An 18,906-nucleotide genomic window follows, 5' to 3' on the forward strand; every position below is an offset into this window, starting at 1 on the left:
CATGACGAATCCCTCACCGTCACCCTGATCTTAAAATAAGCACAAATTCTGACTCTCGAGCGCTGAAAACTAAACGCTCCGGCTGCACCGGAGCCCAGAGAGACACGTTTCAAACAAACTCCAGCAGCATAATGCTTTCCAAATGCTAGACAGAAGCAGCGATGTTAACTCGACGTTGAACCATCCACTTCTGGTTCAGAGAGAGAGAGAGAGAGACCGTCGCTCATAAAGAAATAGTTAAATCAAGACGATATAACATTAATGGAGGGATGATTTTTTTTTTTTACTAAGCCAGTCAACTCTGCCGCCGTGTAAAACCTTTTTCCACCAACGGTACGATAGGTGAAAAACGCAGCAGACGGGAACCGCTCCTAGCAACAGGCGACACCGTGGGCAACGGGTTCCTGGCAACACGGTCGTCAGATGGGATTGAAGTATGGGAGCGGTGATGAGGGGGTTTAACGGTGTCATTTGCTCGCCCCACGCGGGGAGGTCAGAGGTCAACCACACCACAATGTGTTTAAGAGCTGCTGCTGCTGGAGGTCACTTCGGCCGGGCACACGCGTCGGGTTGATGACGTTTAATTCCTCTGTTATCTGGAGTCTCCTGTGATTTCTGTCAGGCGCTGCTGGAAGCTCCTTTTTTTTTAAATTTATTTTACAGATATAAGTTCAATTCAATGTTGCTGAGCTTTACTATAAGAGTGAACATGGCAATGACGGAGGTCTGACGGCGTTTCTATTAATGTGGAACCGTTGTGGTAATTCATAACTTCACATGTTAATGAGCTTTTCTGCACAAACAGGACCTACGATCTCTCTGTTCAGACCGTCAATGGATAAAAGGCCCGGAGTGCCTAAGTTGATCCGCACAAGCTCCGAACACACCAAACGTTTGTGTAGTTTTACTACGACCGGAACTACGGGATCAAAATTTGAGCCAACAAGTTAAACGCTCATCCAAAAACCACAACTGCTCAAACTGCCAAAAGACAATCCACCCAAATTGTCCCAAATCCAACCGACTGTCTGAGAGTCGGGTTGTTAAGTACATTTTTCTGGGCCTCGAGTCAAACGACACCAATGTGGCAGAAATGTTGTCCAATTCTAAAACGATCGATCGTAGCGACTCATCTGGGCTGAAACTCAGTGCAGCATCTGTCTCGCTTCAGAGGTTCAACCGCTTGCGGGTCATAACGGTGGTTTGCACGTGACGCCACCGAATCTTTAGGCACAAGTAGTTTGTCATTTTTGCAGTACAAAAAGTCGAAGACGTGAAATGCAGACGGTGAGAAATTCAATAAAAACGTGCCGACGGATGACAAATGCACAATTTCACGGCGCAAGTAACTCTCGTCACATTTCCACAGAGCTGCACGTTGATGTTTTGCCATGTTGCCGTGACGACTTAAATGATGGAGGTGACACTTATTGTGCGTTTGTGTTGTCAGAACAACACAATGGCACATGTATGGTGGGGGTAAGTGGTACTGAGTATACAGTATACACTGCACAGGGTTTCGGGGTATCGTTGTGACAACGAGACAATTTTAAACCTCATTAAAGAGACTCCGAACGAACAAAATCTTTTATATGGTCCTTGACGAATGAATTAAAAAAACAAACAAACTCAAACTGAAGATGTTTTCAGGAAATTGTCTGAGGGTGTTCATTTTTTTTTTTTTTTTTTTTTTTTTTTTTTTAGCTGTGCAACAGCAAACTAAAAACTTTTACAGTTAGTTTAGTTTTCTAAATACAAAAGCCAACAAAAGTGGAAGCGGTGGAGGCCGATGTTAGCGAGCCTCGTTTCTGCTCTTTGCTCCGATGCCGAATATCATCTACACCTTTTAACCGCCCGCTGATAAAAAAAAAACAACAACAAAAAAAACCCTGTCTTTATTGCCACACTTGAGAATCATAAAAAGCTCTGATCGGTGGGAAGAACGGCGCTCGTCCCGCCGGTTGAAGCTGCTTCACTTTTCTAAAGACGCTCTGTTGATTCTTCTGGGTTTGTAGAGACTGTGTAATCATGTTGTCATCTCGCCGCCCACCAGCGTGGCCTTTAAAAACTAAACTCCACACAGATGGGATGCAGCGCAGCGCCGACGTCTCATCCCGATCTGTTTGCCGGCTCTAGAAATGGAACCGTTCGGAAACCCCCGATTGAGCGTCACGGGTTGAAACTTATTCTGTTAATTGAACGGAAAACCTCAAATCCACGCAGCTTTGTGGTAATCTAAATGAGATCTCTGATGAAAGAAACATCCAACCCCCCCCCCCCCCCCCCCCCCCCATTTAAACGCATACAGACAGCAGACTGAGCTTTGGTGATGTTTACTCCATTTTCAAAAAGAAATTAAGGAACGAGTTGACAAAATGTAAACAAGGTCTGTCAGGTGGTATTTGCAGCCATAACAATGTCCCGGTTGAGAAACACCAGTTAGCTCAGAGTTTAAAAAAGATAAATAGGAAAACAAACAAAAAAATTACCTAAACATCTTTTTTTTTCATTTTAATAAGAACACAAGCAATTAAAGCTACAAAGAAGTCTACAATTTAATGACATCGAGGCAGTCACTTTTTTTTTTTTTTAAAGTCCTTACATGTACAGGCTGATAAAGCAAATGTGCCGCTGTGGGTAAGAAAGCCTTGAAATGTCTGTTTTCTGTAAGGGTGTGTGTGGCTGGTGATGAGGATGTACACTGTGACCGAGGAGCAGTCCAGAGGGTCCGGCCGGGGGCTACGGGATGGCCCGGTTGGGTCTCTTTGGAGGGGGCGGGGGCATGAGCTCAGCGTCTGGGTCCGGTGGGTGTTTCCGGTTCTGGCCTTGGACTCCCTGAGCGCAGCGGTCCACGTACTCCAAAAGGATTTCCTTAGTGACGGGCTCCTGGATGCTTTTACACACAGCTGGGGACAGAAAAACAAAGAAACGCACACACGCACAGGTGGAAGGAAGTTACAACACAGTCGCTGATAAGAGATTTCCAGACCGGCTTACGAGCGGCGATCCAAAAGATCTGGGTGCTGCAGTGTGTTTCGCGTGCAACGAGAAGAGTTTCAGAAGTTTTTGATCCACCCTCGTAGTCGTGTTCTGATGATTCAACAGAGTGAACTTGATGCCCATCCAAACTGTAGAAGTACAACTTATAAAACTACACTATGTCATCTGATCTCAGAAGAGCTCCGACTGAGTCACCTCAAAGAAAATGAGTTGGGCTTCTGGGACCATGGCTGATGGGGGGGAAAAAAAAGAAAAAAAAAAAGCTCCTCCTACTTCACAGCTCCTTCGGCACACTCGTGACCGCGTCTTGATACCCTCAACACACTGATGAGTATCACCGTTTCTAAATGGAACAACGTGTTATCAGCTCGGGGAGAAATGCAGCTCCAGCTGTGTAGATTTTTAGATAAAAGGTGCTTTGCCATCTGAGCTCCGTGGCTGCACAACAGCCCGCCTCAGGATCTGAAGCTCAATAATTCAGAACTATCTTTTCTATCTTCAATCAATCCGGGTCATTCTTTAAATGTATTTTCTCTCGCTTCGGCTCCTGGCTTTTATTGCTTCAATTTTGTACTTTTACGCTCATTCCTGTGTAACAATGTGAAGTCAGCATTCAGATTAAGTGCAACAAAAACAAGCTTTTATGACTGTGCGAAACCATCATCTTTGTATTCTCTCTCCATCCTCCTCTCTTCTGTGTTTTTATCCGCCCGTTTCCCCAAGAGGCTCGTGGAGCTGTTTTAATATATAAAGATATGTTAGCTCAATGATGGAAACAAAGTTATTCACTTCAAGGGCTGCATCATTCACCCGTCGCCAAGCGCAATGCTGGAGAGTCTGCGCTTGTTATTTTACCGTCCAACACCCAGGTTGTTTAAATGTACTTGTGCCTATCTGAGCATCATTGGCATGTTGGTCTTAAAAGCAGGTGTGATCAGGTGTAATGTTGCCGCAGCGCTATCTTGAGGCAACGGAGCACAATTCCTCAAATGACCAATAAAAAGCTGGTGTTACGTCAGTGGTGCAGTATTTTACTGCGTATTATTAAGATAAGTGTACACTGTCCTTGCTACGCACGCAGGGACACCTGGCTTTTAAAGGGGATGGAAGATAACACCGATTGGTTTCGTGTCACGCTCAAAAATACACCCATGCTCAATCAAAAGGTTAATACAACACTTTTGGTCCGTGCGCCTCGCTTAGCGCTCAGGTTTGAACACGTCCTAAATGCACTCGCGCTTTGGGCCGTTAGCTCGTTAAAAATAGAAGCCACGGAGTGTCATAACGCGGAAATCAAACTGAGGCGGGATACAGATAAAACAACCCATTAAATCTCAGGCTCACTGGTAGATATTCACTCGCATTTTGACACAGAGAGAGGAGACAGCGAGATATTAATAACCGACTGTTGGAGAGGGAAGCACAAAGTCTCACCCATGGCTGTTTCGTAGGAGTTGGGGAAGCTCTTGTCCACCCGCTGCCTCATGAACACCCAAGTGTTGCTGGCGAAGGTGCACTCGATGATCTTGTTGTCGTATTGTTTCAGCTCTTTGGTGGCCTGCGCAGACAGAGATGAAAGACGGTTTGTACTTTTAACGTGAGAGAAAGAAAGGAAGATTATATTTTATTCTGCTGCCATTACCGCCCATTAAAATGATCAATCTAGTCATGTTTTTATCAGTCAGTGCAGTTTTGCCTTTTTTTTTTTTTTCGAATGGGACTGAAGGACGTCGATCCTGCTGCTGAACTGATCAATGCAACCGTGTTTGATGATCGGCACGTGTAACTACAGTTCATTCAAGCATTAAACGCGTATACTGCAAATTATTATCATCTTGGATATTACTACTTACTATCAGATCCTTTGACACCCAGTTGGAATTGCAAATGAACCTACACTGATTACAGCTGAGCATGATGAATCATGTTGATTCAGGCAGCGTTTGATTCCAGCAGATACTGACTGGTTTAAAAATGTCCCCTCTATTGGTCAGAAGGAGAAAAAAAATCAATAACAATATCTTAAATCGGCAATAAAAAAAACTGACAAATGGAGGTGAGGAGTTACCATTTCTGAACCCATTAAATGTGGTTTAGAAACCACATTAAAGCTCCACTGCACCAGAGAGGAAGCTCTGATACACGAAGCTGCGACTAACAAATATATTCACTGCTGATTAAACTTGCAATAATTACTTTTGTTGATCACTCAAGAATATGATTAAATATCACAAGTTACCAAAGCACCACGTGACATCTTCAAATTAAAGAATATTTCTGTTCCACAAAGAGGCCAAAAATCAAAGATATTTAACTTACAAAGATATTAAACAGAGAAACTCAGCAAATTCTCTAATTTGAGAGGCTGGAACCAACAAATATTTGACATCAAAATCAGATTTCCTGTCGACTGATGTTATCGTTACTATTTAAGTTGGTGTCTAATAGCTTTTATATTAGTTATTGTAGCTTTCATTTATACACTTGCTCATCACAATGTTTTTGTTGAAAACTAACTTTTAAAGGTTTATGCAATAAACTTCATCCAGTAATCTTAATTGTAACTCCTGCTTCATTTATTCTCTTTTTCCAGACCTTTCCAACTGCCTATCTCATGGTCTTCATCAGTGGGTGGAGTTTGTTTAAACTGTGATGAAAAAGGTTCGGTTACCACGATGTGGACAAAACATGAAACCTCCGTCACACAAATCACAGACAGCAGAAGAAGATGACGGCTCGATTCTGGCGAAAGCCCCGGGAGAAAAAGTATTCTTCGAGTTATTATTTTGTGCAGCTAACATTTACATGGACAAAGCGTCAATTTCAAATAGGTACTATAAAAAGTGTCGAGTCTGAGAGGCAGAAGTTCACATGAAATAAATAAATGTGTGATAAGAGTTACTGTCGCAAAATACAGTTGAGGAGGTATTTTTGTTTACAAATATGACCTTTAAGCTTTAATTTAAGCTTTACACCATTGCCCTGTCATTTAATTTAATCTAATTTTATTAAATTTTATTTATATATACTGTGCAATTTTACATTTAAAATAAAATAAATATTTGTACTACCTCTATTTTTATTCTGTCATTTTTTAATTGCTTTTACCGTGTATCTTTCAATGCTGCTGTAGCGAAGAAATCTGTCGATGAGGCTTAATGCAAAACTATAATGGATGAAGGATGAAGGAGGCGAATTGTCCAGACGGTTGGAGAAGATTTCAAGAGATAATTATTTATTAAATTAAATCTAAATGAAAATGATTTTTCTCTGTGGGATTCAGGCTAAACCACACACATACAAACACAATGTGAGTCTCTGTGATGCGTCTCTCAACAAAGCAGTGCAACAGTTCCTGCTCCACCTACTGAGCTACACAGGATCACTGACTTATTACATCATACTTTGCTTTGATAACAAAAAAAACTCAGCTGTACACACTGAGCATGCTGTAACACTGCTCAAGTGTATGAAAATGGCACACGACACTGAAGATCAAGAATGAGTCAAAGAAGACATTTGAGCATCTGTTGTTTATTCGTCGAGGGACTGTGTCTCACTGAGAGGGTTCTCGAGACTTGGAAAATGCAAATCCTCGAGCTGCTTGGGAGCAAAGAAGGCAGGAGAGAGTGCGGCTGAAATGGTCGCGTGTGACAGTGGGCATTTAAAATAAACATCAATACAGCGACACGGGGCTTTATAAAGGCCTCAACTCTGACCTCTCACCTTCACCTCACAGAGAGAGAGAGTTTTATTCAGACGTTTGTTGTATTGAAAGAAAAATGACAAAGACGTCGCGCTCCGGGGGTCAGAGTGAACACTTGACCTGCAGCCAAGGTCAGACTATCACAAGGGAGCACCGGCGTTTTGGCAGGACACTAAAATACAAAGTAAGAGCATGTGTGATCCCGGAGCGTCGGGACGTCTGGGCTCCCAGCGGGGGCACGAATTCACACAGGAAGCGCGAAAGTGTTGCGAGGAAGGAAGACAGAAAGGGAGGGAACGAACGCCGGCCAAAGAGGGACATTATAGAAATGCAATTTTAGATAACCTTGAGGACTCATAATTTATTAACACATGTAATTATTCACTGTCATCCATGTCCCAAAAATATTTTCTATTACCGCACTCCGAAGACAGAGACTGACGAGTCAAACGTGACTTTATTTGGAGAAGAACGGCAGATGATCCCAAGCAGCGACAGAATCTTTTAATCTTCTCTGAAGCCCGACGCAGCGAACTGCCAGCAAACTGTGAAGGGCAGCGCAGAGGCAGGCGGGACGCGCTGCTACAGGCTGGATCTCTTCCTGCTGGTGAGGGGTGACATGTTGGATGCCATTTTTCATCACCACTTGGTGCTTAATCCGTCCAAATCTGTCTCATTGTGGCGGCTCACATGTGCCACCAGTTATGTGGGAGTCACGCTCTTTGTGTTGCACTGATGCAGATCTCTGCTGTACATTCCGGCGATGTTCAGATATACAGTAACTATAAAGAAACCATCAACAAGAAAGAAAAGCAACAGCGCACATTTTGACACTCTTGGTTTTCTTCACAAAACACTGTAACGGCAACGAGAACTCAATTAACCGAATAATTGGTTGTCAGAAGACTCATCCCCAACTAGTTAGATGATCGATTTATCGTTTTGAGTCATTTTTAATTAAAATCCAGCTTCTTAAATGTGAACTGTTTATAAAAGGAACAAGAAATATAAAAAGTTGCAGTCTGAAATTAGACAGATTAAAAGAAAATACGTTTGAGAATTCTAGTTTTAAGAGCCAGGCTCACAATAATAAAAAAAAATATAAATTATTCCTGAGATGAGCTCGACTTAAATAGATGGACCACCAAGGATTTATTGTGACTGAAAAATTTTAACTTCAACACCGTTTCCAATGATTCTTTGGATTTTGCCCGATAAATGAGATGAGATATTAAACACATAATAAAATATGAATTCTAGTTTGGAGATGTTATCGTTTCACATTTTTTATATAATGTGGCAGTAGGCCAACAGGATCCTACAGTATGTGGAAGGTAAAAACAGGTGTCTGATCCTGTTTTTCTGAATAATTTCTCAACGATACCGTTTTTATCACATGCGAGGAGAAAATGACCGTGTTACTGCTGAGCTGTTTAAACTTGAAGCGGTGAAGAAAAATCTCCGACATCCTGCCGCGACCTGTCAGAACGTCTTCTGTAATGAAGCTTATTTTGTGCGGCTTCAGAACAATTACTCACGGACGTTGAGTTGTGACATTACAGCAATCGTCTGCACCTCTCGGCACGAACTCTTTTCACACTTATTCGCCGCTATTTGACCACACAGCTCGACAATAACTTGATATTTGAGCATGAAAAGTAACTGGAAGAAACAACAGAACACCGAGGTTGGGGTTTATCTGAAACAGCTTCGTGGCGGCGTTAACGATTATCAAAAGGTTTGTGAAGACTGTTCCTGTAGCATGCAGCACAGTAATGTGCACGGAGGAGGGGGAAGCTATAACCTTCTTAAACAAGCATTCCAAGCACCTGAGTTACACACATTTTTGTGATAACGGCTACGTGTGCGTTAATGATTTCACAAAGGACCTGAAACTTGAACAGAGAGCGCACGTGAAATTTTGAAAGAAGTTGCAGGAAGCCAAAATCCAGCGAGTAGGTACGGTGGGGAGCTGTGATTGTGTTGTTCCGGATAATAAACTTGTGTGTTTTCGGCACGTTGTCATGTTTGAGAAGCCAATGGCCATCTCGCCACGGTTCAGGTAGTTTGCGCTGAATGTTTTCCTTCGGACGCCTCAGAAAGTCACAGTAGAACTTGGTGTTGACAGTCTGACGCTGGGGGACGAAGCGACGGCACACAACTCGATGAATGCCCTCCCCCACCCCAAAAAAAAAATCAGCCCTGGATGCTGCTGACGTGATGCACCTTCTTCGGTCTTGGACAGCGACGTCCTGTCCCTCCGAAACGTGACTTTCACTTTTTACTTCATTGCCGTAGGCTTTCTGAAGCATTTCGCGACTCTCCGTTGCCGAGTTCCCGGAATTTGACAAAAAAAACTTGATGTGCTGCTCAAGTTCATGATGAAATCACAATCGTACCAGAAGTCACAAAAAAAGTGTGTAACTCAGGTGATGATGTCGATTAAGCGACATAATTTTGAAATATGGACTCCTGAAAGTTGTTGCTCTGCCCTGTTCCATGTGCATTACTGTGCTGAGCTCCATTCGTGCAAAGCAGGAACAGTCGGAGCTTTTTGATCCCACCTTGTAGTCTACTGTGCATGAATGCTCAACTGCACACGCACAAACTAACGCTACAAATCCTCTAGGTGTTTTGCATGAGGGAAAACTACCTATTTTAGCTGGAAGTACAGGCATTCAACCCTAAACCTCACTGAAAGGCACAGCGAACAGGAGTGAGGTGTAAACATGTGGTCTACCCCATAGAAAGTTACTTTATGTCAACACCACATGATACAGGAAACAAAAACTGGGCCCAAAACAAACTCCAGGGGTTCATGACAACCGACCTTTCACAACGAGAGTCCACCTGCTTCTTTATCAAATACCGACACCCGTGGGCACTGTTGTACCAGGGCGCTGTGCTACACCATATGACAGGACGTTTGTAGAGATAGCAGCACAGGTGGATAAACATTCAACGTGTGCAATTTCCTTGAATAGCTGTTTTGTTAGCTCGTCTATGCTCTCGCAGACTGACCCTGCTTTTGTTTCATTCTAAACTTAATTAGAAGCGGCCCGGAGGTCTACGACGCAGCAGCACCCGGGTCCATTTTAATAACGAGGAACGAGATGGAAGAATATCTAAGTGGGGAGAAGGCATAAGATGCAAAAGTATGAAGAGCAAAAACACGCCCTCAGGGGGAATAACATCACTGATAGACATCAAAACAAATGTCCAATCCTTAATATATGCTTTCAAACGGAATACAGTAGCTGACTGTCCATTAATATCAGCGACTGAAATACATAGAGCTGAATCGGATGACTCAGCAGCCCGAGTGGATTGTAACGTTAACATATTTCCCTCGGATCTGTTGTATTATCCACAGTCTAATTACTCGGGCCAATTGCAGCTATGTGGCCTGTTGTCAGAGAGTAAACAAAATGGAACTCCGACAACTCAGCGACTCCTCATGAACCAATTACATGACATCAGATTCGGGTCCCTGGTGAATATGTATAACACTGATCATTATTCCGCGTGCCCAGATTGGCTGCTGTATCAAAAACAAAGAGGGGAAAAAAAAACAACAACAAGGTAATATAATGTGGAACTGAGGGAAATGAGGAGAGCAGATGGACAGCACATTGTGAAGTCTGACACCAACGACAACACCGAGATGTGTTTAACTGTCCAACTTACTGTGTTTCATTTAGTTTCCTGTGGGCAGCACTTTCAATTACTCTGACAGTATTCATGCTTTTTAATCCTACATCCTATATAATAGATAAAAACCTATGGGCAACAAAACTTTGAAAACTTAAAATATCTTCAAAACACTTTAATTATACTTTAACAATAAAGTTATAGCAGAGATTAAACAGAGATATATTTGCCCTCATTACACTTAAGTCACTTAGTGAAGCATATGGACTCAGAAATTGGGGAAATCAGTGACGGGAACAACAGTCAGAGGCTTTTCAGCACTCAGCAGGTGAAGTGCCCGCTGCCAGACTCTCACAGCTTCATCAAAGCCGCCAGTCTTTGACAGAGCTGCTCTTATCTCCGTCTCTGGTGGGTACATCTGTCAGGCACCATTCAAATTATTTATGATTAATGAGCTGTACGCACACAGGTTACATATAGTTCTGCACAGGGAGCCAATTACACAGAGCAGTGAAAATGACACCTAAATGAAGAAACAATAACCATTACTTCAACCAAACTTTCACCAATCTTCAACCTTTTGTTGACGTCAGACTCGCAGAAGGACTGAAAACCCCTCTTCAATTCTCAGGAACTATGGATTTAATGGTATTAACTCTAAACTTAAAGTACCCTATTCAGTTTAACAAAACTCTGTAGACCAATTAGAACCACAGCATTTGGAGGTGAAGGTGGAAGGTGATGCACCTACTGCAGCTTCAATGATCTCACTGCTCAGGAAAAATGTCCAAGGGCACATTTACAACGGACAGTTTGAATAATAATTTGCCATTCTCCATTTTTTTCTTTCAAATAATTCAGACTAACCTGAAAGTTTGTCCACAAACTGTCTGATCTTTAACCTGTCATGTCTGACACTCTGTTGGACTTCCTAGAGACTTCTTCATAATTGTGATAATAAAAAAGTTAAATGTTCTAAACTTCTGTTTTCTTTAAAGGAATATTACTGATTTTATCTATTGAAAAAAATTGTAGTTTACTGGATTTTAGTTGCAGCATAGTGAAACCTGGTAAACAGGCAAAAGAACACAATTTTAGCAGATTATTGAAATATCTTTCTTTCTAAAATCTTACATGATTATAATTATATAACATTGAGTCATAAAAAGGTCCAGACATGCTTCTCATAATTAAACCATTTTCAGTGAATGCTCTGAGTCTGTTTGGATTTCAGAGACGCAAGCACAGCGAGACAAAAAGGTTTTCAGCAATCTGCTCGTTCACAATATTTGCTCTCCACGAACGGCCGAGCTGATAAAACATCATAAAAGCTGCCTTCCAAAATTAATTCTCGTTATTCCCCGTAGGTACCAACAGTGTAAGAAATTACGACAATCAGGAACTAAATTGGAGAAATTCAGCCAATAAAATAGATTTCCATGAAGACATTACGACATTGCTCTAATTGCAGACACAGTTGGTTTGATTTCCTGCACCGGCAGTCAAAAGCATCTCCATGAGCTGGAGACTAGATGTGCCTCAAACTGCATCTATCTGGCACATTGGTATTACTAGCATGCCCACGAGCAAGGCGATGAATGTCCAAACTATTGTACGGTGGTGCACTGCATATAATAAACACAAACTGTGTAGAGGTGTCAGACTTATCAGGAACATGATTCTGGCCAAAAACCACAAGTCATAATGCCCTGCGCTGGCATGTAATTACCATTTTTAGCATATTTGCACTTGGACTGACTGCAAAACACGTTCCACAACAGAAATAGCAACATGGAAGCCGACAGAGGACGACCCCAGGGCTGCAGCATTTGCTCTGTATTTCTGAGAGAAGTTCAGAGACCGAGCGGCAAACAGAGAATCCACCGTGTTGAGTTACGGAGCCCAGAGCTGATACATGGGAAACTGGCGAAGCAGTGACAACACCGGAGGGGAACAGAAACATTCATTTAGCGTGTTTCTAATCCATGAGTGTGACTGCTGGAAAGCCTACACATACGACAACTCATTTCCCTGAAATGGGACATTTCCATATTACACAATGGCTTTATAGAAATCGACATCAAAGTAGAACAAACCATGTTGCTCCTGAACCGGCTCTCTGCCTCAGACGAGTGAATTTCATTATACTCTAATGGAGATGAGATGCTGGTTATCATGGAGTGCACTTCACTGATTCTGTGTTGCTGCAGGTCAAAGGTCTGATGATGTCATCTCACACAGCGCAACTCTGTATATTCACACAGACAATATTCAAAAGAGAAATCCTTGGACTCAGTCTCTGTTAAGTGCAGCGATTACATGAAAAAAAAAGAAAAAAAGTAGGAATATAAGGCAAAGATCAAACATCTTCAAGAATCTCTCCGCGCAGAATAAAGCATGTGTCCTGTTCTTTAATAACTTTAAATGCCTAACTAAAGACGTGATTGGTTAAATGATCAATCATAAAATACTCTATCGAAATAACTTTCCACATCCCCGCTCCCAACTCCAGCTCTGGCTGCGCCGGCACATACCTCCATGAACGGTTCCATTTTCTGATAACAGTCGAGAGCACTTGTGATGACATTTCCAAACGTTCAATCAATTAATGGAGAAAATAATCAGCTCAATATTCCATAATGAAAATAAGCAGGAGTTGTTGCTGGATGCAAAATAGTTTCGAAAGACCTCCAACCTCAAACAACTACAGCAGTAAAATCCTGCTTTACCTTCATGTGTTTTATGTATTCATAAGAGGGAGACTTTTACACTTCAAATGAACAAAGTAACTTGTAATAATAATAATAATTATAAACGTAAAATACAATGTACCATGACACCCTCATACAGTGATTTTCTCTGAGACGGTTATAATATCGTGAAAAACGCATACCATTGCAACCCTAGTTTTTAATACAGGCCTATTTCAAATTAAGAGCTGAGGTGAATAAACAACCCAGATACCACTGAAGAATTGATATAAAAAAAAACTACTCAAAAAAGTATCCGCAGTGCTAATTACTGTCACAACAGAGGAGGAAAAAAAAAAAAAAAAAAAAATCGATGTTGCTAAATGGTTGGTGTTCTCCTTTAATTCATGACAGTGTGATCTTTCCTACATTCCTTCAATATAGCAAAACTCTTATGCCACGCTAAAGGGATGCTGGAAGAGGTTCCGCTTGTCGGCAAAGAGGAACCGAATTGAACAAAACAACCCATTTCCTTTCTCACCTTCATCTTCGCGAAGGGCCTGTCATAGCTGCCGACGTAGAGCAAGCCGACTGTCTGTGGTAGTAGCCTGCAAAGACAAAAAGATCACGGTTAACACCCGCAACACACTCGGCTCAGGGTCTCAACGGGAGAGGATCTCGGCGGTAACAACGGCGCGAAGAAACCAGCGGAGATGTGAGATTACACCTCTCGGAGTCTTTCTGTCTGCTTGATGCTCCTAAACTTCTAAAACCACAGTATGGGCAAGTTCAGGATACAAGGTAATAATAATTCTGAGACATATAATGCCGACTGAACACGAAGTCATGGACATTATACTTCACTATTGCTGCGTGAGAGCTGACTGCGATCTCTCAACACTCGTATTAGGCGTTGTTATGTGCAGTTCTGTGTCTCTTGCCTTTCAATCTGACAAACATGTGCCCCAGAGTTCACCAACAGATGTCTTAATCACACACTGCTCCCTTCACCCCCATCCACTGAAAACAACCCCCCCCCATGTGCCCGTTGTTATTTCCAGACACTTTGTCTGCTGCTCTGTGTGCCGCGGACGGAGCGCCCAAGCAGAGGTTTCATATTAGTTTGCCATTTTTAGAACGGAAATAAGGGGGCCGCTGAGCTGAACTGACGGCTAAACAACAGTGCAGCTACGTGGTCTAATGCAGCTCCTTCAGTGATTTCAATTGGAGCTGAAATTGGAGACCATCTTCCCATCCGCTCCTACCCCCTCCGGTGTAATGATAGCTGGCAGCAGCAGGAAGGAAGCAGCAGTAGACATTACGAGAGCCAAATAGCCGTGCAGTGATGGACACTGTCCAGTACCAAAGCCTTACAACACCCAAGTCCCTTCCGACCATTGGTGCCACTAATACGTCTTACCTGCATATTGGGACAACTTTCATGAAACTGCTGGACTCGCAAACAAGACAGTTGCACTAATTGTGACACAGGAGGATGTCAGTGAGACTTTCCCAGAGGCACAGGAACAGATGAGAGTATGTACATCAGAGAGCCGCAGAAGAACAGAGGCTTTTGTTGTCGTTCACGACATCAAAGTTGATGTTCAACTCACAACCTGAGTGCTCGAGGCTCATGGTTCATGTGTAACCACGAGTCCTGCTCTCTTAAGTTACACCGCAACATCAATTTTACTCCGAGTTATTCAACATAGAGAACAAGATCTGTGAAAAACCATCAAGATGCTGTTAAATGTCATGTGAACAGCAGGCAATCAGAACCACATTACCTGCCAGCTGAACAATTTCTCAAATGATTTGTGAAGCAAAACATCATGAAACAAAAAGAAGAAAATAAGGTAGGAGATGAAAAATGTTCGAGGCACTCGGAGTCAAGTGAAAAAAATATAAAACACCTTCATGACTGCTTGGACTGGAGCAAGATAATAAAAAAACGACACAAGTGTATCATGTACTAACTTCTCGCCTCACCATAACACAGCTGTCAATGTTAAAGGAGAGGTCTAGTAATATTATATATTTCTGGTATTTGTCATGAATATATTTCCTGATTTATATCCGATACGGCGACTAACATGTAATTTTCAAGGTCTTGTATATAATACAACCTCCACATCTGCAATAATATGTATATGACTATCAATGTTATAAATTTTGAATATTTTAGATTTACCGCCCTGATCGTGCAGCACCACGTTTTTCTATAATTGAATGCTCACAATCCGTAGATACAACAGGAACAAAGATTGAATGGGGAATTAAAGGTTCAGTTAAATTAGTGTCTGATTAGTGAGTGATTAACACAAAACGCGCACTCATCACTGAGTCGATCCCAATTGTGTAGCATACCGAAATTAAAATGACCAAATTATTAATCACCATCGGAAAATATTCCTCAAAAAAGCCGTTTGAGATGCGTTACTTAAAAACTACAGGACCCAGCGGTTTTAGGAAATTGCTTAGTCTTCCATAATAATAAAAGTATATAAATTTGTCCTTCATTTGGACCAATAGGACGTGTCAGGAAGTCGTTCCTTAGGGTGTGTCGATGAGGAACTGTGTAGCGCGCTTTCATAAATCTTATTTCCGATCGAGGGATCAATGTGTGGAAATCCTCAGCCATGACTGGGATCAGGAAGTTGAAATGGCTTTTGATGATCCAACATGTAGTCCTCAGTGATTTTGAACTATTTATTAGGTTTTATGCTAATTTTATAATATCAATGTTTGTGTTGTTTGTATATTTACATAAAGACCCATCTACAAACAGGCATGACAAACAAGCTTAGTCTTTAAATGTGGTATGCGAGCGCTCCATGCTGTATTATTGTCGTTATAACAATAAGCAAGTATTAGGAGATGGATTGATGCAGCATCACCAGTTTGTTGACAACAGCAAAAATAAAGAACACCATCAGCTTTATCCTTTAAATATCGTGACTAAGAGTGGCCATTGTGAGATTAGGCAAATGATTGTTACTGTTAACAAATAGTAACGAACAAATATTGTAAAGGTCATGTTTGCTCCGACGGATGAAACGCAGCGAGTAGCGGCTCTCTTAACATCTCAGATTCACTTCCTTCGAGTTGCAGTGAATATCTTTCTTAAATCCTTCTCTGCTGCTTCTAAACTGAACTCAGTGTTTGCATCTTATAATTGAAACAGCAGAAGATCATTATTGGAATAAAACTCTCCGACACCACGCAGGGCCTCCACGATGGTTTGAATCTTCTTCATTCTGGAGGTAAAAGTGGATGATCCGTTAGTGTGCGGACAATAATTCTCAGTAATTTAGTCGAAGCACAGGAACAAAAAGACCCAACAGCTCTGACTTCACGTTGTTCATAATTTTACTCAAATGTGCTTTCGAGGCAGGTAATTGATTGGTAAGTCTGACTGTGGATGCGAGACACAATATGTGGATTGCGGTGCTGTAATGACACTGGAGTCCTCTGAGTAGAAGAGCAGTAACGAGAAAACTCGGCTACTGGCCCCCAAAGAGCCAAACCGAGTCAATCAGACCGGAACGTTCTTCCTTTCCGAGTCTCCAGACCTGCTGAATGATGATGTAACCGTTACTCATCCCGTCTTCAGAGAGAACACGGGCTCAAATTAACCATAATTCAAGCGATCTATACAATACTTGAGACGGTTCGATTCCACGCTTGGGAAGGGCGCTGGCAATGTCGCTACCAATTGCTTCATCTTTTCCATTTTGTTCCTTCCCACCTCTCCACTCTTCCTACCGCACAATAATCACCGTCTGGCTCTGCGCTAGCTTTTCAGAGAAGGTAAGAAAACTTGCAAGGCTGCATGCCTCAGTGGTACACGAAGATGTGCTCGAGGATTGATCGCGTGGGCTGATGAATAAACGGTTGTTACCTCCTTACACGTCTGTCCGTCTCTGCCTCTCCCTCTCAGACAGATATTTGGGAAATATAAGAACATTCTCGAATGGAAACAATAAATCGTCTGTGCTCTCCCACACACACAGGGAGGAGTCAAGAAGCGGACTAGCCGGCCTGCTGGCGTGGCTTTGGAGTAGAAAGAGGGACTCTGCCCTGCTGCCCTCCTCTCAGCCTGTTGTTGGTGGATGGTGGCAGGCTCACGGCTACAAAGCTAGGACAGTCGCAGAGGTCACCTGGCTCTCAAGAGGAATAGACAGCCTGGCCAGAAACCGGACTGCGACTCAGACAACACTCAGACTTGTGCTAAAAAAAAAAAAAGAGTAGAGACTAAAATGATGGTACACGGACTGAATAAACAAACAACCCAGCAGCTCTGTGGGTCTGAGTTTAGGCCCACTGGTGCTATGATCAACTGCTAACGTCAGCACGCAAACATGCTCGGAAGTACAATGCAAACACGCTGATGTTTAAGCAGCTGTAATGTTTGCTAAATACTATAAAACACAGGGTAGGACTGAGGCTGCTGGCAATGTCATTAGTTTTGCATGTATTGGATGTGTTTATACAAATTATTTACATAATTTGCATTAAATTGCAGTCCATCCAATATATTTTTTTACAAGACGCTAAAACCCACAAATGTCAATCTCACAGTACCACAAGAGGAAAACTCAGGGGATCACCAACAGTCATTGGAATTCATGCCAGAGGAACAATGACTGTCAGCACAACGTCTTGTGACAATCGATCCAGTAGGTACTTAGATGTTTCCTGCTGAAGACACGAGAGGAAAAGCTGCCAGATTTTCTTTCACAGCAAATACAAATTGGGTTTCTTTTCAGAAATTAACTTCTAAATATCCTGCATCAGACTTCAAGACAACAAGCAAATCACGGCAAGGAGTTGATTGTCGTTGCTAGTATGTAACTGGTTTTCTGCCGAGCTGTAATGTTTACCAGGTTGAGGACCAGAATGAGCTTCATTAAATCTGAATAATTCATATTGCATGGGATAATGAACATGAAATGAAAGGAAAGGAGAAGGACAAAGCGCGTATGGGAAACGAAAAATGTCCGGTATTGCAGACGAGAGTGTACGTAAGCAATGACTGAGAGAGAAATGAACTTTTGTACACCGTAGCAGCAGCACTGCTGTAAAAGAAATCGAACCCCGAGGCGAAAAGGAAACGCAAGAAAAAAAATATAGGATGAAATAGAAAGAAAAGATTAATGTCAGAGGAATTCAATGGGGTTTTTGATTCAAAGCATGCTTTTGATACCAACACAGAGGCTATAATGTACGAGTGTGTGTGAGTGTGTGGCTTTCTCCGAGTACTCGCTTGTGTCACAAAATGATAGGTGCTATTGGATTTGTCAGGCAGAGTGTTTCCCTGGCAACAGTGACTTACCCTTCTCCCCCGACTTTAGTGATCTTGAGGCGAAAGTCCACAGAGTTGAGGTTAGGGGGCTTCCACTTGAGGATTTCGTCACACCTCCCGGGTTTGTATCTCTGCAGGGACACCAGACAACCCCCCCGGACAATTACAATACAGACGATTTGTTGGGTTAAATTTATATTACATAAGATTTCATAGAATAAATGTGACACTGAGGTTGCTTGAGGAATTATTCATTTCTGTCAACACAAAACACTGAAGAACTAAATGGCTGAATAATTTGTGTGCACAGCAGAATTTTTAAGCAATAGTCAGTTATTGAGCAAAAAAAAAAAAAAATCCTCCAACAAATTAGGCTCTATTGTAATGCACTATTTAACTTATTACTAACTAATTAATCTTTGGCTAAAATTCAGTCTCTAGGAATCAAGAACGTTATGAAATGCAAATAATTTCCTGACAAAATGAAGAGGAACTAATTTGCAAGTATCTTAAATATTAATACAAAAGATTAATAGAGGGAAATGTAATGGTGG

The 18,906-nt window shown here is 42.0% G+C and overlaps 1 protein-coding gene across 1 annotated transcript in view; it reads right to left on the reverse strand.

The window, feature by feature from the left end:
• Nucleotides 1-2,305: 2,305 nt before the first annotated feature.
• rngtt (RNA guanylyltransferase and 5'-phosphatase) overlaps nt 2,306-18,906 on the reverse strand; it is a 78,595-nt gene continuing 61,994 nt past the window's right edge. Inside the window, exons 13-16 of the mRNA XM_069161777.1 lie at nt 18,383-18,483; nt 13,589-13,655; nt 4,435-4,558; nt 2,306-2,906 (exon numbers count right to left, since the gene is read on the reverse strand). Coding sequence (XP_069017878.1) covers nt 2,740-2,906; nt 4,435-4,558; nt 13,589-13,655; nt 18,383-18,483 — 459 coding nt within the window. The 3' untranslated portion in view covers nt 2,306-2,739. The remainder of the gene's footprint in view (nt 2,907-4,434; nt 4,559-13,588; nt 13,656-18,382; nt 18,484-18,906) is intronic.

This window comes from Embiotoca jacksoni, unplaced genomic scaffold (assembly GCF_022577435.1).
Source record: "Embiotoca jacksoni isolate LCO1_2020_lvr unplaced genomic scaffold, fEmbJac1.0.p SCAF_29, whole genome shotgun sequence".
In the NCBI taxonomy this organism is placed as follows: domain Eukaryota; kingdom Metazoa; phylum Chordata; class Actinopteri; family Embiotocidae; genus Embiotoca; species Embiotoca jacksoni.